The 26,946-nt window shown below is 36.7% G+C and overlaps 2 protein-coding genes across 2 annotated transcripts; both read left to right on the top strand.

The window, feature by feature from the left end:
- The first annotated feature begins 5,591 nt into the window (after positions 1-5,591).
- Positions 5,592-6,554, top strand: LOC122200616 (olfactory receptor 52N1). The gene has a single exon (XM_042906325.1). The coding sequence runs from the start codon at positions 5,592-5,594 to the stop codon at positions 6,552-6,554; it is 963 nt and encodes a 320-aa protein (XP_042762259.1).
- Positions 6,555-19,850: 13,296 nt separating this feature from the next.
- Positions 19,851-20,819, top strand: LOC122201238 (olfactory receptor 52N5-like). Its single transcript, XM_042907154.1, has one exon. The coding sequence runs from the start codon at positions 19,851-19,853 to the stop codon at positions 20,817-20,819; it is 969 nt and encodes a 322-aa protein (XP_042763088.1).
- Positions 20,820-26,946: the final 6,127 nt, after the last annotated feature.

Genomic DNA, 26,946 nt, shown 5'->3' with positions numbered 1-26,946 from the left:
GCGACATGCAGAAGAATGAACATGGACCACTTTCTTACACCATACACAAAAATAAACTCAAAATGGATGAAAGACCTAAATGTGAGACAGGAAGCCATCCAAACCCTCAAGGAGAAAGCAGGCAAAAACTTCTTTGATCTTGGCCACAGCAACTTCTTACTCAACACATCTCCAGAGGCAAGGGAAACAAAAGCAAAAATGAACTACTGGGATCTCATGAAAATAAAAAGCGTCTGCACAGCGAAGGAAACAATCACCAAAACTAAAAGGCAACTGACAGAATGGGAGAAGATATTTGCAAACGACACATCAGATAAAGGGTTAGTGTCCAAAATCTATAAAGAACTTATCAAACTCAACACCCAAAAAACAAAGAATCTAGTGAAGAAATGGGCAGTAGACATGAATAGACACTTCTCCAAAGAAGACATCCAGATGGCCAACCAACACATGGCAAAATTCTCAACATCACTCATCCTCAGGGAAATAACAAATCAAAACCACAATGAGATACCACCTTACACCTGTCAGAATGGCTAACATTAACAACTTAGGCAGCAACAGATGTTGGTGAAGATGCAGAAAACGAGGGTCTCTTTTGCATTGTTGGTGGGAATGCAAGCTGGTGCAGCCACTCTGGAAATCAGTATGGAGGTTCCTCAAAAAACTAAAAATAGAACTACCCTACGACCCAGAAATTGCACTGCTAGGTATTTATCCAAGGGATACAGGTGTTCTTTTTCGAAGGGACACATGCACCCCCATGTTTATAGCAGCACTATCAATAGCCAAAGTATGGAAAGAGCCCAAATGTCCATTGATGGATGAATGGATAAAGAAGATGTGGTATATATATATATATATATATATATATATATATATATCCCAGTGGAGTATTACTCAGCAATCAAAAAGAATGAAATCTTGCCATTTGCAACTACGTGGATGGAACTAGAGGATATTATGGTAAGCGAAATTAGTCTGTCAGAGAAAGACAAGTATCATATGACTTCACTCATATGAGGACTTTCAGATACAAAACAGATGCACATAAGGGAAGGGAAACAAAAATAATATAAAAACAGGGAGGGGGACAAAACGTGAGGGACTCATAAATATGGAGAAAAAACAGAGGGTTACTGGAGGGGGTGTGGGAGGGGGGATGTGCTAAATGCGTAAGGGGCACTAAGGAATCTACTCCTGAAATCATTGTTGCACTATTTGCTAGCTAGTTTGGATGTAAATTAAAAAAAAAAAAGAATTAGAAAGCCATAGGATGTACATGCCCATGTAAACTGGCCAAAGGCCCCAGTATAAGACAAACGGGGCAAAGGCTCCCAGTATAGAACAAATGGGGCAAAGACCCCAGTATAGAACAAACGGGGCAAAGACCCCAGTATAGGATAAAGGTATAGGAATGGAAATCTCTGGGTGGAAACATCCAAGATTGGGTAAATAAGATTAGGTAAATGGGCCAAAGGCCCCCAGTATAGGACAAAGGTATAGGACACTAGCAGAAAGCTCCTTTCACAGGAAGGAAGGGCCAAATTAAGTAAATAGGCAAATATGGCTATAGACTGCAGGTAGGCAAAGTTGCACAGAGCAGAGCTAATTAGCAAAAGAAAGATGCCTTGTTTACATGCTCTGTCTTTCTTGTCCCCTAAGACAGTTTAGGTAAACAGAGTTGGGGTCTCATGTCTGTTGTAAATACCCATCTGTCAGGAGCCAGGATTTTGTTTTGTATTGACCCAAACCCCTAACACCACATATCTTCAAAATCCCCTTTTCCCCACGCCCATGAGTTAATGTTCACGGTTTGCGTCTCTTTGTGCACATGCATCACACTTGTAAGCCTTCTGATTTTAATAAAAACAGAGCAAAGACCCCTATCTGGGGCTCTTGTCTCCTCCCAGACATTAGCCTCTCTCATATTTTCAATCCTGCATCCTGCTCTCCTGCTGGACAAGAGAGAATTTCAGACCCAGAGTCTATGACACTCATCAAGATAAAAAGCTTCTGCACAGCAAAGGAAACAATCAGAAAAACTAAAAAGCAACCAATGTAATGGGAGAAGATATTTGCAAATGACATATCAGATAAAGGGTTAGAGTCCAAAATCTGTAAAGAACATATTAAACTCAACACCCAAAAAACAAATAATCCAGTGAAGAAATGGGCAAAAGACAGGAATAGATACTTCTCCAAAGAAGACATCCAGATGGCCAACTGACACACAAAAGAGTGCTCAACTTCACTCATCATCAGGGAAATTCAAATCAAAACCAGAATGAGATATCACCTCACACCCAGAACGGCTAAAATTAACAACTCAGGCAATGACAGATGTTGGTGATGATGTGGAGAAAGAGGAAATCTTTGTCGCTGATGGTGGGAATGCAAAGTTGTGCAGCCACTCTGGAAAACGGTATGGTGGTTCCTCAAAAAATTAAAAATAGAACTACCCTATGATCCAGTAATTGTACTATTAAGTATTTGTTCAAAGGACACGGGTGTGCTGTTTCAGACAGGCATATGCACCCCAATGTTTATAGCAGAGCTATTGACAATAGCCAAAGTATGGAAAGAGCCTAAATGTCCATTAACAGATGAATGGATAAAGAAGATGTAAATATATATATATATTATGAAGTATTACTCAGCAATCAAAAAGAATGAAACCTTGCCATTTGCAACAACCTGGATGGAACTAAAGTGTATTATTAAAATTAGTCAGAGAAAGACAAATATCATATAACTTCATTCATATATGGAATTTAAGATATAAAACATGAACATAAGTTAAGGGAAGCAAAATAATATAAAAACAAGGAGGGGTACAAAACATAAGAGACTCTTAAATATAGAGAACAAACAGGGTTGCTGGGTGGGGGGGGTTGGGCTATATGGGCAAGAAGCATTAAGGAGGGCACTTGTTGAGATGAGCACTGGTTGTTATATGTAGGCGGTGAATCATTGTATTCTACTCCTGAAATCATTATTGCACTATTTGCTAACTAACTTGGATGTGAATTTAAAAAATAATAATAACTGAAAAGAGATGCTATATAGTCCAAAATAATCCATATAAAATGTTAAAAATAATGGGTAAATTTATGAAGAACACTAAATACAAGATTACACATAAAGCTCATTTTTTTACAAAGCTTATGTAATTTTTATTCCCAAGTTTTTCACCACCAATTTTGTACATGACATTGTGCTAAGTTTTGGAAAAGATATAAGATAGGTCTGTTTTACAAAAGGAATTAATTCTGAAAGTCTACTCCATTTCAGATCTACTATGCTATGTTGTACCTATAAAAAATATGCCTTCAAGAGTCCTAAGCTATGATTTGGGACAAAATAATTCCTAAGACAATTCCCAATGGCTAAGCTAGGTTCCTTGGGACCCAGATATATCCGATTCCTAATTATCTTTTTTTCTTATTATAAAAACACACATGGGAAATAAATTCTCCTCTGAGACTGTAGTAGAAATAAATGGGGCAATTAAGTTTTTCCAGCTCCAAAATTTAGAATATATCACACACACACACACACACACACACACACACACGCATGCACGAGCATACGCACATGCGCCCAAACACAGACACAGAATAGAAAAGTTCCCACCTCCACCTGCCACTTTATGGTGTCAATATGGGTATTAGATTTGTCTTGCAGGACCAAAATCATCACATAGAAATGAATATGACTTGATCTGTGGATATGTCTTCAGTTTCTCGAAGAACTCCAGTAGCTTTCAGGGTGAGCAGATTTCTGAATTTGGGGTGCATTCTTATTAAAGGGGTGGGTGCTAATTATGATAGCTGACCCAGGAGGAGGCATAAGAGAGTTGCCATATAGGGTTATTCTCCTGACCTTTGAAAAGCCACAGTGTACCCCACTATAAGGCAGATTTTACATACTGGCTTATTTGCTCCATTTTCACTTTGGATAAAAACACTAATGTTTCAGCGCCTGAAATACAATCCATATGGGGAGTATTCTAAAGAGAAGTAATCAGTCCCACTGGCTGTTCAAGATACAATTAGCATTTCCAAAAGAAAATGATTTACACTGCCATGGGAGAAAACAAAAGAGTGATGACAGCCTTATTCCGTAGTTTTCTGTTTCTCGTCTACTGTTCCTTTTAGGAAATTGCTTACAGTTCATCTCATAGTTATAATCGTTGAATTATTTCACAGTTCAAAGAGCTCCTATATTTCATATACTTAGCCTTAATCTTTTAAAAAATAAAGATAAAAGATTTTATAAAAGACATATGAGGAGAGAAGAGTCAAGTTTATACAATCTTAGATTTCCAACAGACACATCTCTGAGGTGGCAGGGAGGTCACCTCTCATTTGTCCAGGAAGTACTATAAATTTTAACATTGATATTTTTTATCCAAAGAGATGGTTTTCCCTTCAACAGTCCCTCTATAGGACCATCTCCTGTATTTTACTACTTGTAGTTTTTCCCCTAAATTAGCACATTCCAGCCCAACATAGCCCTCTTTTTCAGACTTCCACATCTTATTTGCATCCATCATATGCTCATAACTTTGTTCTTATCTCCTCACAGTCTACTATCACACCAAATATTCTCCTTTTTACTATTCATAAACGTTTTGTCATTCCTTATTCTCCCACGGCTTCCTTTTCTATGGCCTTTAAAAAATGTGTGGAACATCTCCTTTATACTAGAATAAATTAGTTTTGGAGACGATGTAGGCTGAGAAATATTTGATTCTATGGCTCCCTGAAATTGTGGTTTAGAAAGAAAATAAAGTGCTGTTCTAAAGGAAATGTCAATTGTTTTAGTTTCAGATGATGAGTATCTCCATTCACCCTAGGGTCCACTGGAAGAGATTGTAGCCTTAGCACATTAATGTCTCATAAGTTACTGCATTCCCAGTGATACTTCACCCACTATTTATGATGCTAGTGATCCAAAAGCAGAAATAGGTGGCCATTTGATGATATTAGGAAGGGGATTACTATGTTTTTTACCTTTAATATTATGATTCATAGTTTTCTCAATTTAAGTTTCCTTCAAACCAAAAGGGGGCGGGTGTTGGACTAAAATTAGCCCACTAAAATCATTGTCAGGGTGTTCACCAGTTAAGACTGATTACCTTAAAGGTGAGTCCACAAGAACCTTTGAAAATTATTAACATTTCAGAATGGAATAGGTATATCTGACTAAGATAATGAGCCCTTAGAACATGTCAAATATTTCATCAATCCTTGATCATCCAGTTAGTCACTTAGTGGCCAACTCAGCCTGGAGAATGAACTGTAAATTATGATAACCAAAAACCCTGGACACATCCAGATTCAGCACATCCACTAAATTTAGTCAGTTCATCTTCCCAATATCTAATGTGTAAGTAATGGACCCAAACAGTGTATATGTCACAAAGTCAACATAAAAGATCATATTTAGTGATTGACCTACAAGAAAGACAAATTAGCATTTATGAAGAAGAAAATCCTGCTGGTGAGTTACTCTCTGGACCTTTCTTTTTTCCTGCTTACAGAGTAATTCTGTAACTTCTGTACCATGAACTTGCAACAGGTGTTATGTCATTCCTAAATGACACCAGCCTAACTCCAGTTTCATTCATCCTAAATGGCATCCCTGGGCTGGAAGAAGTACATTTGTGGATCTCCTTCCCCCTGTGTACCATGTACAGCATTGCCATCACAGGAAACTTTGGTCTTATATACCTCATTTACTCTGAAGAAACCCTCCACAGACCTATGTACATTTTCCTAGCCCTTCTATCCTTCACAGATGTGCTCATGTGCACCAGCACTCTTCCCAACACCCTCTGCATATTGTGGTTCAACCTCAAGGAGATTGATTTCAAGGCCTGCCTGGCCCAGATGTTCTTTGTGCACACTTTCACAGGAATGGAGTCTGGGGTGCTCATGCTCATGGCCCTGGACCGCTATGTGGCCATCTGCTATCCCCTGCACTATGCTACTATCCTCACAAATTCAGTCATTTCCAAGGCTGGACTCCTCACTTTTCTTAGAGGTGTAATACTTGTTATCCCTTTCACTTTCCTCACCAAGCACCTGCCATACTGCAGGGGCAATGTCATACCTCACACCTACTGTGACCACATGTCTGTGGCCAAGATATCCTGTGGCAATGTTAGGATCAATGCCATATATGGTTTAATGGTTGCCCTCCTGATTGGCGGCTTTGACATCCTGTGCATCACAATCTCCTACACTATGATCCTCCGGGCAGTTGTGAGTCTATCATCAGCAGATGCCCAGCAGAAGGCCTTTAGCACATGCACTGCTCACATCTGTGCCATTGTCATCACCTATGTCCCAGCCTTCTTCACCTTCTTTACTCACCGGTTTGGGGGACACACCATTCCTCCACATATACACATTATTATGGCTAATCTCTACCTGCTCATGCCTCCCACAATGAACCCTATTGTGTATGGGGTGAAAACCAAGCAGATACGAGAAATTGTTATTAGATTCTTGTTTAAGGGAAAGGACAATTCTCACAACATTTAAGTAGAGTCTTCTTAGAAGTTAGAATTCTCTTACCCAGGTTGAGATAACCAAGTCTGTAGGGAACTCTACAAATGAAAGCAGTTATCTGGCCACAGGAAATATTTTCATGGAACTTTAATTCTCCTACCTCTTTTTATTTATTTTTATTTTTTTATTTTTTTAATGTTTATTTACTTTTAAGAGAGAGAGAGAAAGAGAGAGAGAGAGAGACAGAGTGTGAGCAGGGGAGGGGCAGAGAGAGAGGGAGACACAGAATCCTAAACAGGCTCCAGGCTCTGAGCTGTCAGCACAGAGCCCAATGCAGGGCTTGAACTCACAGACGGCAAGATCATGACCGGAGCTGAAGTCGGATCCTTAACTGACTGAGCCACCCAGGCTCCCTCTTCCACCTCTTTTTAAAGAGGTAGACACTATGTTCATGTAGACAAAGACTCTCTCTTCTGAAATTCCATGTTCTTCATATACTTAGGGGAGAGTGGTTGGGTCACCAGGATGGGAGTTGAACCTTTTTAAGATTTTAAATCCCTGCTAAAACATGAGCTGTGCTCATCAAAGTCTTAGTATCTCAACATTCTCCTGCCAAAACCATTTGGAGTTCATTCCTCTTTCCCAAGTTCTTTTCTCCTGCTTTCATTCCTGAGTTTATCAACTGTGTATTCAGCAGTGCATACATATGTTCACCAGAGAACTTTTAAAAGATGTAAGTTGCAGCATATTCATAACACACAGAATGTATGTCCTTCAATATCCAAACTGAATAAATAAGTAATTGTGATCTATTCAAGTATAATGTGGAGTGAGAGAGACCAAATAATATGTATTCTATGATTTCATTTAGATAAAGGTCACACGCATGTAAAACTAATTTGTAGTCGTAGAAATCAGGATGATGTTTAACTTTGAGAATAAAGGCTCAGATAATGATGGAACAGAGTATGAGGGGTGCTTCTGAGGTGCTGCCACTGATTTAGTTCTTGATCTGAATGGCAATTACAGGGTGTATCCGCTTGGTGATACTTATGATGTGTGCTCTTTTTTGCATGAATATTATAGTTCAATAAAATATTTATTTAAAATAATATGTCTTGGGTACACTCTCTGATCTCTCTATACTGAAACATTTTCTTCCTGTACTCTCTGTCCATGACTAACAAAGTATATATATTTTGTTTTTATAGGATGCTAAATTTAGTGTAAATAATACGTATATTTGTACAAATTATGATCAGACAACACACACAAGAGAATCATAAAAAAGTAAAAAAACTCCATCTTGAAAATCTCTTCCATTTAGTTTCTTTCCAGAGATAGCATCATATGTGTATTTTTTTTCTTTTTGGTGATTTCTTCTTTTACTCCAAGCTATGTTTAAACTTGAATTTGACTACAAACTACCCTGTTACAGACAATGAGGACTGTAACTCAATTACAATGTTTATCACCTTTGTGTGATAATATCTGTGTGTGTGATTTATGTATGTGTGTGCATATAGTGTATATATGTATATACATGTACATGTATTTATATATTTATTAAATGTGTTTTTATAATTTCCTTATTTCTATATTTCTAACCTCAATGTTTATAAGATATATTTATTTTATTTTATTTTTAATTAACAAATTTTAATGTTTATTTATTTAGAGAGAGAGGGAGAGGGGTGCCTGGGTGGCTTAGTCGGTTGGGCATCCGACTTGGACTCAGGTCATGATTTCACAGTCCATGACTTCAAGCCCCACAGCAGGCTCTGTGCTGACAGTTCAGAGCCTGGAGCCTGCTTCAGAATCTGTATCTCCCTCTCTCTGCCCCTCACCTGCTCACACTCTCTCTCTCCTTCAAAAATAAATAAACATTAGAGAGAGAGAGAGCACGAGTGGGGGAAGGACAGAGAGAGAGGAAACAGAGAATATGAAGACTGTGCTGGCAGCACAAAGCCTGACATGGAGCTTAAACCTATAAACCGTGAGATCATGACCTAGGCTCAAGTCAGACACTCAACCGACAGCCACCCAGGTGCCCCAAATCAGATATATTTTTGATTTCCTAGTCTTAAGATTATTACTACTGCTATGATTCCAGAAATCTTCCTAGATTTGTTTATAATTTGATTATAATAGTTGAAAGCTAATAAACAGTACTTGAATTCCTATGATTATATGAATATTGATAAAGATATTGAGTATGAATATGTATTACTTTACAACAAAGTCAGGATTACATTTCTTTCTATATTTTGTCCAATGTAACCATCCTTATTATTTTTTAGGAGAATATTTCCAGCATCAATATTTTTCAGAGATATCTGATAATATATTTCACCCATTAAAAAATGAAAGGATTTCTATGGAAAAGGGGCAAGCAGACAATTAGAAAATAACTTTTATAACAGAAAAGAATGAATGATGGCAAAAATATTTAAGGAAAGGAAAAGAGAGTTACAGAAATCTCACAGAAAGAAAAAAGGCAGGGATATAAAATATGAAAGAAAAATAAAGACATATAGAAGTTCTGTCCAAGAGGACAAAAGTCTGACTTTTAGGATTTACATTAGGAGAGAAAACTGTTCAGGCAAATGGAGAATTTATCCAAACAACTATGAAATAATATTTCCTATAACAAAATTAAAAATTTGTATTTTAAGAAATATCAAGAAATACCAAAATACCTAGAATATCCTTTATAAAAGATTCAAACCTGGACATACTACTGTGAAATTAAAGACTATAAATATAATGAAAAGATGCTTAAAAATTTGAGGTGGAAAACAAACATTAAAATAATTTAAAAAACCAATGCATGTTTACATAAATGGAAAGGATACCTACCAACAAATATTGATGTTGCAAGGTCATAGAGCAGTTTTCTTACTTATAAAAATAAATAATCATTAGACTAGACTTCTGCTTTCAATTTAATAATCACTCTAATAGTGAATGGTAAAGTTATTTTAGATATGAAAAAATGAAGAAAGAAGATCTGCATAACAACTTTTCTTAGAAAGTTATTTGAGGATGGGGCACATGGGTGGCTCAGTTGGTTGAGCATCTGACTCTTGATTTCCGCTCGGATCATGATCTTGCAGTTAGTGGGATGGAGCCCCATGTTGGGCTCTGCACTGGCAGTGCAGAGGCTGCTTGGGTTTCTCTCTCTCTCTCCCTCTGCCCCTCCCCTACTTGCTCTCTTTCAAAATAAATAAATAAATGTTTTTTAAAAATAAAGTTATTTGAGGATGTACTCCAACAATATGAGAGAATAACCTAAAATATGCTAATATACCATGGAATTTAGGGGTTAGTGGTTTCAGTCTAAGAAAGGAAAATAAGAATTCCCACAACTCTGAATGAAGAAGATTGAAGATGAGAATAATTTCTTGTAATCAAGTTTCAACGATTATTCTTGTGTTTGGTCACTTTCTTATTACATCACTAGAAACTTGCACTTGTTGCCACGACCTGCCTCAAGGATGGTTTAAGTAGGTCAGTTCTAAAGATCCTTATAGCTCCTTTTGCGATTTCTTACACATTATTTCTCTCTCTCTCTCTCTCTCTCTCTCCATAACAAGATTAACCATCAGTTTTTTTAGACACAGTAAGAGCTAATTTATTCTAGAGATATACATGCATTATCTCTGATTTTGAATCAATTCTGCAGATAGTTATTATTCACTGCATTTTATTTTTAAGGAAACTGAAACTTGGATGGGTTCATTAATTTGCCATAGTCTACAAAGATTTTAGGTAGAAATCTGGGATTTAAACCTAGAAAATTCATGTTGTTGTTGTTTTTTAATTTTATTGTGTTGAGGTAAAAATATTTAACATGAAATTGATCCCCTTAACACATTTTTAAGTGTACAATATATTTTGTTGACTATATATACTACATTAAGCAGATCTGTAGAACATATTCATCTTGCTTAACTGAAATTTGTAAAGGTTATTTAGTTATTTCCCACTATCTGCTACCTCTGGAAACCACCATTCCACCCTTTAATTCTGTGAATTTGACTATTTTATTTACCTCATAGAAATAGAATCATGCAGTATTTGTTGTTCTGTGACTGAATTTATTCATTCAGCATAATATATTCATGGTCATCCGTGTTGTTGAATATTGCAAAATGTTCTTTTTTAAGGCTGAATTGTATTCCATTGCACATGTATATACCATATTTTCTTCATCAATTCATCTGTCAATGAACATTTATATACATTTTGGTTTATTTATTTATACATTTATACATTTATTTATTTATTTATACATTTGGTTATTTATATACATTTCCACATTTTGGTTATTATGAATAATGTAGTGAACACAAAAGTGCCAATATCTCTTTGAGACCCTTATTTCAGTTCTTTTGGATAAACATCAGAAGCAGGATTGCTTAATCACATGGTAGTCCTATTTAAAAATTTTTGAGGAACCTCCATATTTTTTTCCATAGTTGCTGAAATATTTTGCATTTCTAGCAACGATGCACAAATGTTCCAATATCTCTACATTCTTGCCAATACTTTTTGTCTTCTGTTTATTCAATAATAGCCATCCTGATAGATATCAGGTAACATCTCATTGTAGTTTTGATTTGCACTTCCCTGAATATTAGTGATGCTGATCATCTTTTCATATACCTGTTGGCCATTTGTATGACTGCTTTGAAGAAATGTCTATTAAGGACCGTAGCCCATTTTCTAATTGGGTAATTCATTTTTTTTTGCTCAAATTTAGTTGTAGGAGTTCTTTTATATTTTGGATATTAATCTATGGTTTTCAAGTATCTTCTCCCATTGAGCAGTTTGCCTTTTCATTCTGCTGATTGCATCATTTCGTTCATTAACACTGTTCCATCTTATTTCCTCCAAGAATTTGTTGAAATATTTTTTCCATTGCTAATAATTTCCCTTTCCTACTTTTCTTAAATTTATTTTTCTATTATTATCTCTTTGCAATCTGATAGGAGGAATTTCAGGAGGAACACAACACTCTCTTCTATTATGACACATAACCACATCTTTATTTCCATTTTCTTGAGAGGGATTATCTTGTACAAATGTTTAAAAATGATTAGAAGAAACTAATTTAACATGCAATGAGACTTGATTTGTTTTTTGTTTTAAAAATTATTTTCATTCGGGGTGCCTGGGTGGCTCAATTGATTGAGCATCTGATTTTGGCTTAGGTCATGATGTCGCGTTTGTGGGTTCAAGCCCTGCATTGGGCTCTGTGCCGACAGCTCCAGGCCTGGAGCCTACTCTGGATACTGTGTCCCTCTTTCTCTGCCCCTCCCCTGCTCATACTCTGTCTCTCTCTGTCTCTCAAAAAAGATAAAATAAAACATTAAAAATTATTTTCATGAGATATAATTGACATATAAAATTGTATAAGTTTTAGGTGTACAACATGTGTTGATTTAATACATTTATATGTTACAGTATGATTACCCGCATAGTGTTAGCTAACACCTCTATCACCTCACATAATTATCATTTCTTTTTGTAGTGAGAACACTTAAGATCTATTCTCTCAGGAACTCTGAAGTTTATAATACCATAATGTTACCTATAATCACTATGCTACACATTAAATCTCCTGGATTTAGTTATTAGTTAAACAACAATATACCAAATTCCCCATCCCCTAACCTCTGGTAATCATTCTACTCTGCTTTTATGAGCTTGGCCTTTTTAGATTCCACTTTTAATAAGATCATACAGTTTTTGTCTTTCTTGGATTTGTCTCACTTAGCATAATGCCCTCAAGGCCCATCCATGTTGTCACAGATAGGATTTCCTTTTTTTCTCATAGTGCAATGATATTCTAGTGTGTGTGTGTGTGTGTGTGTGTGTGTGTGTATAATAGAAGCATTCAGTGATGAAATAACCTGTGAATTATGATCCTGAGTTTTTTAAAAAATTACATTTACGTGGAAATGTGGAAATTACGTTTACGTGGAAATAACACAAAATCTTGATCACAGGTATTTCTTAACACCAGATATATGTTATTTAAAAAGGTTTTAATTATTACATTTTTCTCTTTTGAAATTGAGGAGTGTAATATTTTACAAATTTGAATAACAAATAACTAAACACTTATAAAGTCACATACACATTCAATTTGCTTTATTTTTAATTACTTTAGATAAGAATTTTCAACTTTTAATCATAATGGTGGGATACCTGTACCATGGGACTTACTTTTTGGACTGCCCTAGTTTGGGGATGAGATACGGTTTGGGATTTTATTTTTGTTCAAATATATGAAGGCTTATATCACATTTTCCCTTAGGGAAAGAGACCCGTTGTCTCTCAGGTCTCTTAAGCCCTGTTTCACATTGAGACTTGGGAGTTTTGAGGATGTGAGATTATGCTTGTTCCCCATGGGAAGCCAGTCAGACTAAGCACTAAGGTTTTATAAGGTGACACCAGGGTGCTACCTTCAAATACATTCCTGGGTCCTCGCTCTGGCATAAGCACATTTCATACTCCTTGTCTGGAGCTACATTGTAGGTAAGGTAATGCCTTCCATATATTTTGATTCTAGGCTTACTGTGTGACAAAGCCTAGACTTGTTCCAGCCTGCCTGTGTGATCACAGGGACAAGGACACTGCCATGTAAAAGGGTATTGTTGGTGATTTCTTTGGCTAGGGAAAATTAAGAAGAACATGATCATTCCACATTCAAAACAGAGATAGTATTAGCATGGGATGTTTGTGTGCTCTTGCATGGGAAGGAGAATCTAGGTGCTCTCAAAATCTCCTTTACAGTATAGGGAATTCTTTTTATGTTTATTCATTTCTACAAATAGATGGTATAATGACAGAGGCAGAGGATTAGACAATAATAACCCTAAGATGCCTTAGTTCAAGGAAAGATAAATAGGCACACCCTTTTCCCTCCAAGTCACTAACCCACTTTTCCCCGTAGTCCTTTATTTCTTAAATTCATCACACAACTTGCAGTCAGCTGATTTAACTCCAATTTACACTTTTTAATCATGGTATTGTCCTTATTAATGGGGTGAAATAGGTAGCAGATTTGGCCCATGTGCTAAAACAAGCTCACAGATCAGTAAAGGGATATGATGAATATACAAAAAGTTCTAGTACAGGTCCTGAGGTCATCAAAATTATAAAAAATGGAGAAAATATGGGGCAGCAGAGAGGAAGAAATTTGACTTTCCAGTAGAGTATCTGTATTTAGTGTAGGGAGCAGAAAATTCTGAATCATGCAGCATGCTATTAAACCTACAGAATCCTGGTTAGATAAAATGACTATGATAATATTGAATTGGTAGACTCGTTACAGGAATCTAATTAAATTCATAAAAGAGTTTAAATAAGTAGATAAATATATTTAAATATAAATATAGACAACCAGATGGTATTGCTGCTGCTTTTTCTGAAGGCAAGTGAGTAAAGATTTGAGTTCGTATGCAAGCTGGCTGTTTATATACAAGTTAACCTGAAAGAACCAGAATAGAAGCACAGAAAGGCCTTATGCTAATTGCCAAAGTATTCATTGCCTGACACACGGTGGATGTTTTTTTTAATATATGAAATTTATTGTCAAATTGGTTTCCATACAACTCCCAGTGCTCATCCCAAAAGATGCCCTCTTCAATGCCCATCACCTACCCTCCTCTCCCTCCCACCCATCAACCCTCAGTTTGTTCTCAGTTTTTTTTATTTTTTTTAACGTTTATTTATTTTTGAGACAGAGAGAGACAGAGCATGAACGGGGGAGGGGCAGAGAGAGAGGGAGACACAGAATCAGAAGCAGGCTCCAGGCTCTGAGCCATCAGCCCAGAGCCCGATGCGGGGCTCGAACTCACAGACCGCGAGATCATGACCTGAGCTGAAGTTGGATGCTTAACCAACTGAGCCACCCCGGCGCCCCTGTTCTCAGTTTTTAAGAGTCTCTTATGCTTTGGCTCTCTCCCACTCTAACCTCTTTTTTTTTTCCTTCCCCTCCCCCATGGGTTTCTGTTAAGTTTCTCAGGATCCACATAAGAGTGAAAACATATGGTATCTGTCTTTCTCTGTATGGCTTATTTCACTTAGCATCACACTCTCCAGTTCCATCCATGTTGCTACACAGGGCCATATTTCATTCTTTCTCATTGCACGTAGTACTCCATAGTGTATATAAACCACAATTTCTTTATCCATTCATCAGTTGATGGACATTTAGGCTTTTTCCACAATTTGGCTATTGTTGAGAGTGCTGCTATAAACATTGGGGTACAAGTGCCCCTATGCATCAGCACTCCTCTATCCCTTGGGTAAATTCCTAGCAGTGCTACTGCTGGGTCATAGGTTAGGTCTATTTTTAATTTTTTGAGGAACCTCCACACTGTTTTCCAGAGTGGCTGCACCAGTTTGCATTCCCACCAACAGTGCAAGAGGGTTCCCGTTTCTCCACATCCTCTCCAGCATCTATAGTCTCCTGATTTGTTCATTCTGGCCTCTCTGCCTGGCGTGAGGTGATATCTGAGTGTGGTTTTGATTCGTATTTCCCTGATGAGGAGTGATGTTGAGCATCTTTTCATATGCCTGTTGGCCATCCGGATGTCTTCTTTAGAGAAGTGTCTATTCATGTTTTCTGCTCATTTCTTCACTGGATTATTTGTTTTTCAGGTGTGGAGTTTGGTGAGCTCTTTATAGATTTTGGATACTAGCCCTTTGTCCGATGTGTCATTTGCAAATATCTTTTCCAATTCCGTTGGTTGTCTTTTAGTTTTGTTGGTTGTTTCCTTTGCAGTGCAGAAGCTTTTTATCTTCATGAGGTCCCAATAGTTCATTTTTGCTTTTAATTCCCTTGCCTTTGGGGATGTGTCAAGTAAGAAATTGCTGCAGCTGAGGTCAGAGAGGTCTTTTCCTGCTTTCTCCTCTAGGATTTTGATGGTTTCCTGGCTCACATTCAGGTCCTTCATCCATTTTGAGTTTATTTTTGTGAATGGTGTAAGAAAGTGGTCTACTTTCATTCTTCTGCATGTTGCTGTCCAGTTCTCCCAGCACCATTTGTTAAAGAGACTGTCTTTTTTCCATTGGATAGTCTTTCCTGCTTTGTCAAAGATTAGTTGGCGATACATTTGTGGGTCTTGTTCTGGGGTTTCTATTCTATTCCATTGGTCTATGTGTCTGTTTTTGTGCCAATACAATGCTGTCTTGATGATGACAGCTTTGTAGTAGAGGCTAAATTCTGGGATTGTGATGCTTCCTGCTTTGGTCTTCTTCTTCAAAATTACTTTGGCTATTGGGGGCCTTTTGTGGTTCCATATGAATTTTAAGATTGCTTGTTCTAGCTTCGAGAAGAATGATGGTACAATTTTGATTAGGATTGCATTGAATGTGTAGATACCTTTGGGTAGTATTGACATTTTAACAATATTTATTCTTCCAACCCATGAGCACACATGGTGGATGTTTAATGGAAATTTTAAAAATTTAGCAAATGGAATTATTTAAATTAGCTTAGGGTCCATAGTTTGAAATATTCAGCATTGAAACAGTGACAACACTATGTGTCACTAAAAGATTGAATTTAGGGGCACTTGGGTGGCTCAGTTGGTTGAGCATCTGACTTCAACTCAGGTCATGATCTCACAGTTTGTGAGTTCAAGCTCTGCATTGGGCTCACTGCTGTCAGTGTGGAGCCCACTTTGGATCCTTTGTCCCCGTATCTCTCTGCCTTCCCCCCACACTCTCTCTCAAAAAATAAATAAAACACATTAAAAAATTGAATTTGACATCAGGAAAAATATTTCAAAATAATAACATAAAATGTTGAAGTATTCTCAAAGAATCTAGAACTCCCTTTTCTGGTTCTAGCTTTTTCTTGACATTCTTTTCCAGGAGATCATGCAGAGGGTTCTTCAAATGCTTGATAGGATTTATTCTGTGTTCCAGACCCTAAATTCCTAAAACAAACAACAACAACTGTTGTCATAGGCTTTCTCCTCTGGATAAGCATAGCATGGAAAGGAGAAGAAAGTGAAAAAGCAAGGCTTCTTGGCCTTCCTATGTCCTAAGCAATACCTGACTCATCCTGATTTTTCTGGGGGCTAAGATCAAGTGATAATATAAAGGAGGCCATTTTCTGTTTTAAACAGACAGAGGCAACAAAGGGTGCTGCACACACTTTGGGTCAAATGGCTGCCCAGCGTGGGATGAGGAAACACAGAAGTAGCAGTGATGGCATCAATCACTATACTTCCCATCAGATCCTGGATGGTTAGACAACTGGGTCGGGTAATTGAGCCTATTGTCATCAAGGAGGGGAGAGAAATTGTGATTGATGTGCAGTGGTTTGGTGCAACATATGTGACGTAGTATGCTTTTGGTAGTACACAGTGTGTTGCTTTATCTCTTGCACAGGAAAAGGCTCAATGCAAGACTGAATGAAAATGGTGAATTTATCTTCCTATACTTTTGTGATTATTGTACTTTCAATCCTTTCCTATGTTCTGTCTCATTAATTCCCCAGAACCACAGGCAAAATAAGGAAGTGGGGGAACTCCAGGTAAGTCTGAAAGGTACTTATAACCAAATTACCTCCCCCTTTGAAAGTATGAATCATCCTGCACAACCCTGTTCTTTATATGGAAGATGGCTGGAGTGCTAGGAAGGGAGAAATTATAAGAAGAAGGAACTATAGAGGCCCCAAGTTAAAAATATGAAGCCTCATATTCCTCCAGAGAAACAAGCAAACAAATAAATACAAAACAAGTAAATGAGGAAACAGCTCACTGATCTACTGCTTGCTAGCCTTTTAAAGGATTTGTCTGTAGTGGAACAGATAGGATGTATGAGCCAGAAAAATTTGGATTTCACTCTGAATTAATCACCAGTAGCTTTGGGAAGCAAATTAAACATCCTGTACCTGAGTCACGGAATTTAGTGAAATTAGCTTACCCTGATCTTCGGAATGCACAGGATTCTTTAAAGGAAGAATCGAAACAGATGAATATAAGGGGAAAAAAGACAAAGCATAAAACAAACTCTTAACCATAGAGAACAAACTGAGAGTTGCTAGAGGGAAGATGAGTGGCAGGATGGTTTAAATGGGTGATGGGTATTAAGGATAACACTTGTGATGAGCACGGAGTGTTGTATGTAAGTGATGAATCACTAAATTCTATACCTGAAACTAATATTATACTGTATGTTAAATAACTGGAATTTAAATAAAAACTTGAAAAAAGAGAAAATAGATAATGTAAGGAAGGAAGGATGGAAGGGAGGGAAGAAGGATTCAATGTTCAAAGAAGACTTCTCAAGGTAAGTACATGACAGAGAGAGATTTTCGAATAACGGAAAGAAACTGAGCGAAGTCAACATAAACTTGAAGTATTTGTAGGATTTGGGGATTGGCATGTAGTCTATCAAAGTTTAAGCATGAAATGCTAGGATACAGTGACCATATAATTTCTTGTCCAAACCAGGACCACTTTGAGTGGTTAGGAATTGGAAAGAAATAAAATGGAAAGAGAGGATAAGACCTAAATTTTACTTTATTAAATGCCATGCCACGAAATTTGAGTCCTACCCTCAACTTGATGGGAAAACATTGAAGATTATTAAGCAGTGCATTAAATTGTTTTCAAAATTATGCTCTAGGACAAATGTGATTTGAAAAATATTTGAAAATCAAATTTGAAAAAATTCATTTGAAAAAATTTGAAAAATTTCGTGGCAAAGCCAAGAAATAGGTGGATTTAGTTAATGGTATTTATTTATTTATTTGAGAGAGATGGGGCACAAGTAAGCGATGGGTAGAGAGAGGGGGAGAAGTGTGCCTCACCCAAAGTGAGGCTCGAGGTCACTCAATGCAGGACTTGAACTCACTAACTATGAGATCAATACCTGAGTCAAAGCCAGATGCTTAACAGACAGCCACCGATGCACCCTAGCTAGGTGGTCTTTGAAAGACAGTAAGATTGGTGATAGAAAAGGCTGACATTGTAAATATTTCTGGATTTAAAAATAGAAGGCTTGTTTTGTCTGAGAATAGCGGGTAGATAGTAGACATGCTGAAGTGGCCTGGACAGAGTAGGAACTGAAGCATTTTGAGCTGTAAAGGAATTTTACCCAAGATGAAGTGGAAGAATACCTGAGAAGATCACAAAGATGCTGGTATATCATATGGTAGATAATGACACCATTATCCAAAAGACAAAACTCAGAAATGGAACCTATTTTGGCATGGGGTAAAGGCTGAAGTGATGAGCTTAGTCTTGGACATGGTGATTCAAACTGCTTGTGGAAGTTTCCAGCATGCATTTAGAAGGAGGACTCAACAATTGTTAAATAGCTTTCTTATAAAATTAATTACTGGAAAAATTACCTTCATGTTGGCTATATTTGAGGTAATAAGAGTAGACATATTCTAAGAGAGAGAAAATGCTTCTCAAGAATTATGTAAAAACAGAGACATGGAAAGGAAATAGGTGACTCCATTGACTTTGGGAATTACAGGGTATTTGAGAAATGGAGGTTTCTTATTTTTCTTTTTCATGGGACAATTAAGTTAGACTTTCATGGCCACTATCCTTATCTCTCATAGCCATGTCCTACCTACACTTGTATTTCAAATTAAGATATCCAATTCACCAGGATACTAACCTAAGAGTAAAAAAAACAAACAAAAAAAACCTGATTTTTCATAACTCTTTGAGGTAGGTGTCATTAGCCTTATATTCTAGATGAGCATCTGAGCTTCAAGAGTAAAGTAAACCTCAGTAAGTTATAAGACTGGTATGGAAAGAGCTAAATTTGAACAAGATCTTCTTTGATATAATCATAATCTTCCCATTATGTATTGCCACACAAGATTAATGTAATGAGCAAACTTCAGTCCATCCTTCATATAATGATAACTTGCTATCATAAGGTATGTACTCTGTCAAGCCTGGATGCATAGTAAAGAGATTGCATGCATATCATTGCTATCCCTGAATCTAGTTTTGTGTCATTTACATTTTGATATCTCTGTGCCTTGGTTTTTTTCTAGTTGATGTCAAAAAAATAATCACAGCTTGGTAATTGTGGCTTCAAAATTACATTTAGATTGCTTATAAAACTTTTAAAATATTACCATAATATAGTATTATTCAATAAATGGTATATTTTCATAGTTACAATTACTTATATTTGTTCTGTTATGAATGTAACTATGTTCCAAATTTAATTTTCATTCTCAAAACATTCTGAATTAAATTTCTATTTCTTAATTCCTTCTCCTCAAGATAGACACCTCTGGATACATAGAGCTCCTCTATTGAAATAGTTATGCCAGTTTTCAACAATTCATATGTTGCCCCCCAATTTTTTATTCTTAATGGAATTCCTGGTCTAGAAAGAGTACATGTATGGATCTCCCTCCCATTATGTATAATGTATACCATCTCTCTTTTGGGAAACCTTGGCCTTGTATACCTAATTCATCAGGAGGAGTCCTTACATCACCCAATGTATTTCTTTCTGGCCATGCTGTCTGTCATTGACCTCTTTACCTGCACCACTACTCTACCCAATGCACTCTGCATCTTCTGGTTCAATCTCAAGGATATTAACTTCAATGCTTACTTAGTCCAAATGTTCTTTGTCCATGGGTTCACAGATGTGGAGTTTGGTGTGCTCATGCTCATGGCTCTGGACCACTATGTGGCCATTTGCTACCCATCGCGATATGCTACCATACTCACTAACCCTATTATTACCAAAGCTGGGCTTGCCACTTTCCTGAGGGGTGTGTTGGTGATTATTCCTTTCCTATTCTTGGTCAAGCATTTGCCCTTCTGCCAAAGAAATATTATCTCCCATACATATTGTGACCACATGTCAGTGGTGAAGTTGTCCTGTGCCAGCATCAAGATCAATGTCATCAATGGTCTGACAGTTGCCCTCCTGATTGGAGTGTTTGACATCTGCTGTATATCTGTGTCTTACACTATGTTCCTTCAGGCAGTGGTCAGTCTTTCACCAGCAGATGCTTGGCAGAAGGTCTTTAGCACCTGCACTGTCCGTAAATCTGCCACAATCATCACCTATGTTCCAGCATTCTTCACTTTCTTTACCCTCCATTTTGGGGTACACACCATTCCCCCTTCTCTTCACCTAATTGTGGCTAATCTTTATCTTCTTCTTCTTCCCCCAACACTGAACCCCATTGTTTATGGGATAAAGATAAAACAGATCAGAGACAGTGTCATAAAACTCTTTCAGGGTGAGAAAGTTCCAAGTATTCAGGACAAATGAAATTAGTTGAAGATGAGTGAAAAACGACAAAGAAGGGACTCATGTGTGATATCATACATTAACTCATGTGTGGTATCATATATTCTCCAGGTCTATCCCAGAGTATCTTTTCTGCAATGATAGTAGGTAAATATATAGCTAATTCTGTATTTATAGCCCAGTACCTTTCCCTTATTTTTTCTCCACCAATTTTAATCAGGTAACTGATATGGGCTCATTAAAATTTTTCTCTAACGTATCCATGTAAGATATTTTCTTAAACTTTTGAGAGAGTTCTTAATTGTCTTTTCTATGTTTGTAACCCTCCTTTGGATAAGAAACAAAATGACTTTTCAGGACATTTTCCAGCCTGGGCCATCTTTGAAATTAAAACTCAGTTTATTAATTAGGCTGGTAATATGCAGATAAAACTGACCATCATGGATTTTAAAAGAATGGCATTTAGTAAGCATGATAATGTAAAAAGTTTTGCAGACCAATTTACTCAAGAATAAAGAATGCTAATTCCTAGAAACATATACACTACCAAAACTGAAACAGGAAGAAATAGAAAATTTGAATAGACCCATAACCAGTAAGAAAATCGAATTAGTAATCAAAAATCTCCCAAAAAAACAGAGTCCAGAATTCCAGGGGAATTCTACCAAACATTTAAGGAAGAGTTAACACCTATTCTCTTGAAACTTTTCCAAAAAATAGAAATGGAAGGAAAACTTCAAACTCTTTCTATGAAGCCAGCATTACTTTGATTCCAAAACCAGACAGAGACCCCACTAAAAAGGAGAACTATAGACCAATTTCCCTGATGGACATGGATGCAAAAATCCTCAACAAGATATTAGCCAACCAGACCCAACAATACATTAAAAAAATTATTCACCATGACCAAGTGGGATTTATACCTGGGTTGCAGGGCTGGTTCAATATCCGCAAAACAATTAACGTGATTCATCACATCAATAAAAGAAAGGACAAGAACCATATGATCCTCTCAATAGATGCAGAGAAGGCATTTGACAAAACACAGCATCCTTTCTTGATAATAACCTCAAGAGTGTAGGGATAGAAGGATCATACCTTGAGATCATAAAAGCCATGTATGAACGACCCAAAGCTAATAGTATCCTCAATGGGGAAAAACTGAGAGCTTTCCCCCTAAGGTCAGGAACCAGACAGTGATGTCCACTCTCACCACTGCTATTCAACATAGTATTGGAAGTCTTAGCCTCTGCAATCAGACATCACAAAGAAATGAATGGCATCCAAATCAGCTAGGAGGAGGTCAAACTTGCACTCTTCGCAGATGACATGATACTTTATATGGAAAACCCAAAAGATCCCACCAAAAAACTTCTAGAACTGATTCATGAATTCAGTAAAGTTGCAGTATATAAAACCAATGCACAGAAATCGGTTGCATTCCTATACACCAGCAATGAAGCGACAGAAAGAGAAATCAAGGAATCGATCCCATTTCCAGTTGCACCAAAAACCATAAAATACCTAGGAATAAATCTAACCAAAGAGGTGAAAAATCTATACACTGAAAACTATAGAAAGCTTATGAAAGACACTGAAGAAGACACAAAGAAATAGAAAAAGATTCCATGATCCAGGATAGGAAGAACAAATATAGTTAAAATGTCGATACTACCCAAAGCAATCTACATATTCAATGCAATCCCTATCAAAATAACACCAGCATTCTTCACAGAGCTAGAACAAATAATCCTAAAATTTGTATGGAACCAGAAAAGACCCTGAATAGCCAAAGCAATCTTGAAAAAGAAAACCAAAGCAAGAGGTGTCACAATCCCACATCAAGATATACTACAAAGGTGTAATCATCAAGACAGTATGGTACTGGTACAAAAACAGACACTCAGATCAACGGAATAGAATAGAGAACCCAGAAATGGACCCACAAATGTATGGCCCACTAATCTTTGACAAAGCAGGAAAGAATATCCAATGGAATAAAGACAGTCTCTTCAGCAAGTGGTGCTGGGAAAACTGGACAGTGACATGCAGAAGAATGAACGTGGACCACTTTCTTACACCATACACAAAAATAAACTCACAATGGATGAAAGACCTAAAGGTAAGACAGGAAGCCATCAAAACCCTCGAGGAGAAAGCAGGCAAAAACCTCTTTGATCTTGGCTGCAGCAACTTACTCAACAGGTCTCCGGAGGCAAGGGAAACAAAATCAAAAATGAACTACTGGGAGCTCATCAAATTAAAAAGCTTCTGCACAGTGAAGGAAACAATCAGCAAAACTAAAAGGCAACCCACAGAATGGGAGAAGATATTTGCAAATGACATATCAGATAAAGGGTTGGTGAGGATGCAGAGAACAAGGATCTCTTTTGCATTGTTGGTGGGAATGCAAGCTGGTGCAGCCACTCTGGAAAACAGTATGGAGGTTCCTCAAAAAACTAAAAATAGAACTACCCTATGACCCAGCAATTGCACTACTAGGCATTTATCCATGGGGTACAGGTGTTCTGTTTCGATGGGACACATGCACGCCCATGTTTATAGCAGCACTATCAACAATAGCCAAAGTAGGAAAGAGCCCAAATGTCCATTGATTGATGAATGGATAAAGAAGATGTGGTATATATATACAACGGAGTATTACTCGGCAATCAAAAAGAATGAAATCTTGCCATTTGCAACTACGTGGATAGAACTAGAGGGTATTATGCTAAGTGAAATTAGCCATTCAGAGAAAGATAAGTATCATATGAATTCACTCATACGAGGACTTTCAGATACAAAACAGGTGCACATAAGGGAAGGGAAACAAAAATAACATAAAAACAGGGAGGGGGACAAAATGTAAGAGACTCATAAATATGGAGAACATACAGAGGATTACTGGATGGGTTGTGGGAGGGGGTGGGCTAAATGGGTAAGGGGCATTAAGGAATCTACTCCTGAAATCATTGTTGCACTATATGCTAACTAATTTGGATGTAAATTTTAAAAATTAAATAAAAAAATTGAAAAAGGCCAACCATCAAGCAATATTCTCACATAAATACTCTTACCCTCAGAATAATTTGACAATCTGGGGTCAAAGGCAAACAGGTCATATGTCATAAGTTCATCAATGTTTGGTCAAATGTTTTCCCAGTGGCATTATTTCACTATTTTACAGTAAGCTATAAAGATACAGTAAACTATGAAGATGCTCACTGACATGACAGACACTACACCAAGTGTTTTCTGGTATGTAGCAAATGTCATAATAAAATTTTTAAAGAAAAAAAAAGAATAAAGAATGCTTACAATGTATAGGTTAGCCCTTCATGATAAATGCAATATATGACTCAACACACCTATGCTGTTTCTCAATATTGATTTATTTTTTCTCATTTGTTGATATCTTGTTTTTTCTCTATTGAATAAAATTACTTATTAAGAATACTATGGACACTATTAATAATGCTCACAACTACCAAGGGTGTGAAAATTTTTGGATGATGTCTCTCCACTATAATCTCTCAATTCAGTAATATCTCTTTTCTGTCTCATTGATCATCAGTGATCTATCTCCAGTTTCTTCCACTTCATCTCTGGAACATCTAATGCAATACTTATTGTGGTGTTGTCCATGGACCCCTGAGGGCTTCAAGACCATCTTGGGGAATCTAGGAAGTCACAACAATTTTCATAGTAATGTTAAAGTATTATTTGCCCTTTTCAGTTTCATCCTATTACCTGTAACATACAAGGAGTTTTCCAGAGTACATACGGTGTGTGATCATTATTGTAAAATAAACTATGTCAACATTTGGAAGATCTGCATCACTCAATAAATCAATATTTCCAAATGACAAATGTTTGACGTTTCAAGATGATGAATGTGTAAAGATTAATTCCAGTTCTAGATACACCTTTTTTTTGTATTTATTTCACTTCATGCCCAGCACAGAACCTGATGCAGGGCTCAAACGCATGACCCTAGGATCATGACCTGAGCCAGAATTGGAAGTTGGACGCTCAACAGACTGAGCCACCCAGGTGACCCTATTTCATTTTTTTTTAGTATAGTTGACACATGAAGTTTATACATTATGCCATGCTCACTACAATCATAGCTAGCATCTGTCACCATAGAACACGATTACAGTGTCATGACTATATTACTTAAGCTGTTTGTTCTCTGTATTTATAGATCTGATTCTGCTTTCTGTTTATTCATTCACTTGTTTTCTTAATTAAGTTTTTGATTTTAATTCCAGTATAGTTAACATACAGTGTTATGTTAGTTTCAGATATACAATATTTTATACATTAAATTATACAATTAAGTTATGCAATTTTATACCTTACTCAGTGTTCATCATGATAAGTCTACTCTTTAATCCCCATCAAATATTTCACCCACCTTCCCCACCTACATCTCTGTTTATTCCTTTGTTTTTTTAGATTCTACATATGAGTGAAATAATATGGTAAATGTCTTTCTCAATTGGACTTAATTCACTTAACGTAGTACCCTTTAAATCTATCCATGTTATGGTAAATGGCACAATCTCATCCATTTTTATGGCTGTGTAATATTCTATTACACACACACACATCTTCTTTACCCATTTGTCTATCAATGGACACTTAAGTTGCTTCATATCTTGGCTATTGTAAATAATGCTGCAATAAACATAGGAGTGCATAAATCTTTTCAAGTTAGTTTTTGTTTTGTTTTGTTTTGTTTTCATTGGGCAAATACTCAGTGGTGAAATTAATGGATCATATGGTAATTCTATTTTTAGATTTTTGAGGAAACTCCATACTGTTTTCCATGGTGGCTGTACCAATTTACATTCCCACCTACAGTATATGAGGGTTGATTTTTCTCCACATCTTCACTACACTTGTTGTTTTTGTCTTTTCGATTTTAGCCATCTGACAAGTGTGGGGTGATATCTCATTGGTGATAGCCACAGGTGTGTGGATTTGATTTGCATTTCTTTGATGATTAATGATGTCGAGAATCTTTTCATGTGTTGGCTATCTATGTGTCTTCTTTGGAAAAAATGTTTATTGGAGTTCTCTGCCCATTTTTTATGGTGATGAATTATCTAAGTTCTTAATACATTTCAGATATTAACCCCCTATTGGATATATAATTTGCAAATATCTTCTTCCATTAAGTAGGATGCCTTTTTGTTTTGTTGTTTCCCTCACGATACAAAAGCTTTTTACTGTGGTGTAGTCCCAATAGTTTATTTTTGGTTTTGTTTCTCTTGCTTGAAAATACATGTCTAGAAAAATGTTGCTAAGGCCGATGTCAGAGAAATTACTATTAATATTCACTTCTGGGATTTTTATGGCATTAGGTCTCACATTTGGATCTTTAATCCCTTTTTTTTTACTTTTTAAAAGTTTTTTTTTTAATTTTAATCCTAGTACAGTTAACATACAGTGTTCTATTACTTTCAGGTGTACAATATAGTGATTCAAAAATTCTATGCATTGCTCAGTGCTCATCATGGTAAGTGTGCTCTTTAATCCTCATCACCTATTTACCCCATCCCCCCCCACCTCCCCTCTGGTGACCATTAGTTTGTACTCTGTAGTTAAGAGTCTGTTTCTTGGTTTCTGTCTCTCTCTCTCTCTTTCTTCTCCATTGTTTATTTCTTATATTCCATATATGAGTGAAATCATAATATTTGTATTTCTCGGACACTTCACTTTGCATTATACTTTCTAGATTCATCCATGTTGTTGCAAATGGCAAGATTTCATGTGTTTTAGGGCTGGATAACATTCCAGTGTGTGTGTGTGTGTGTGTGTGTGTGTGTGTGTGTGTGTGTATATATATATATATATATATATATATATACATATATCCTCTTTATCCATTCCATGGATTCCATGGATATCTGTCCATGGACACTTGGGGATGCTTCCATAATTTGGTTATTGTAAATAATGCTGCAATAAACATAGGGGTGCATGTATCCTTTAGAATTAGTGTTTTTATATCCTTTGGGTAAATACCCAGTAGTGCAATTGCTAGATCATAAGGTAGTTCTAGTTTTAGATTTTTGAGGATCCTCCATACTGTTCTCCACAGCGGCTGCATCAGTTTGCATTCCCACAATCAGTGCAT

The sequence above is a fragment of the Panthera leo genome, chromosome D1 (assembly GCF_018350215.1).
Source record: "Panthera leo isolate Ple1 chromosome D1, P.leo_Ple1_pat1.1, whole genome shotgun sequence".
Classification (NCBI taxonomy): domain Eukaryota; kingdom Metazoa; phylum Chordata; class Mammalia; order Carnivora; family Felidae; genus Panthera; species Panthera leo.
Note: the sequence above shows the minus strand (reverse complement) of the source record. Positions and strands in the feature narration are given on the sequence as shown.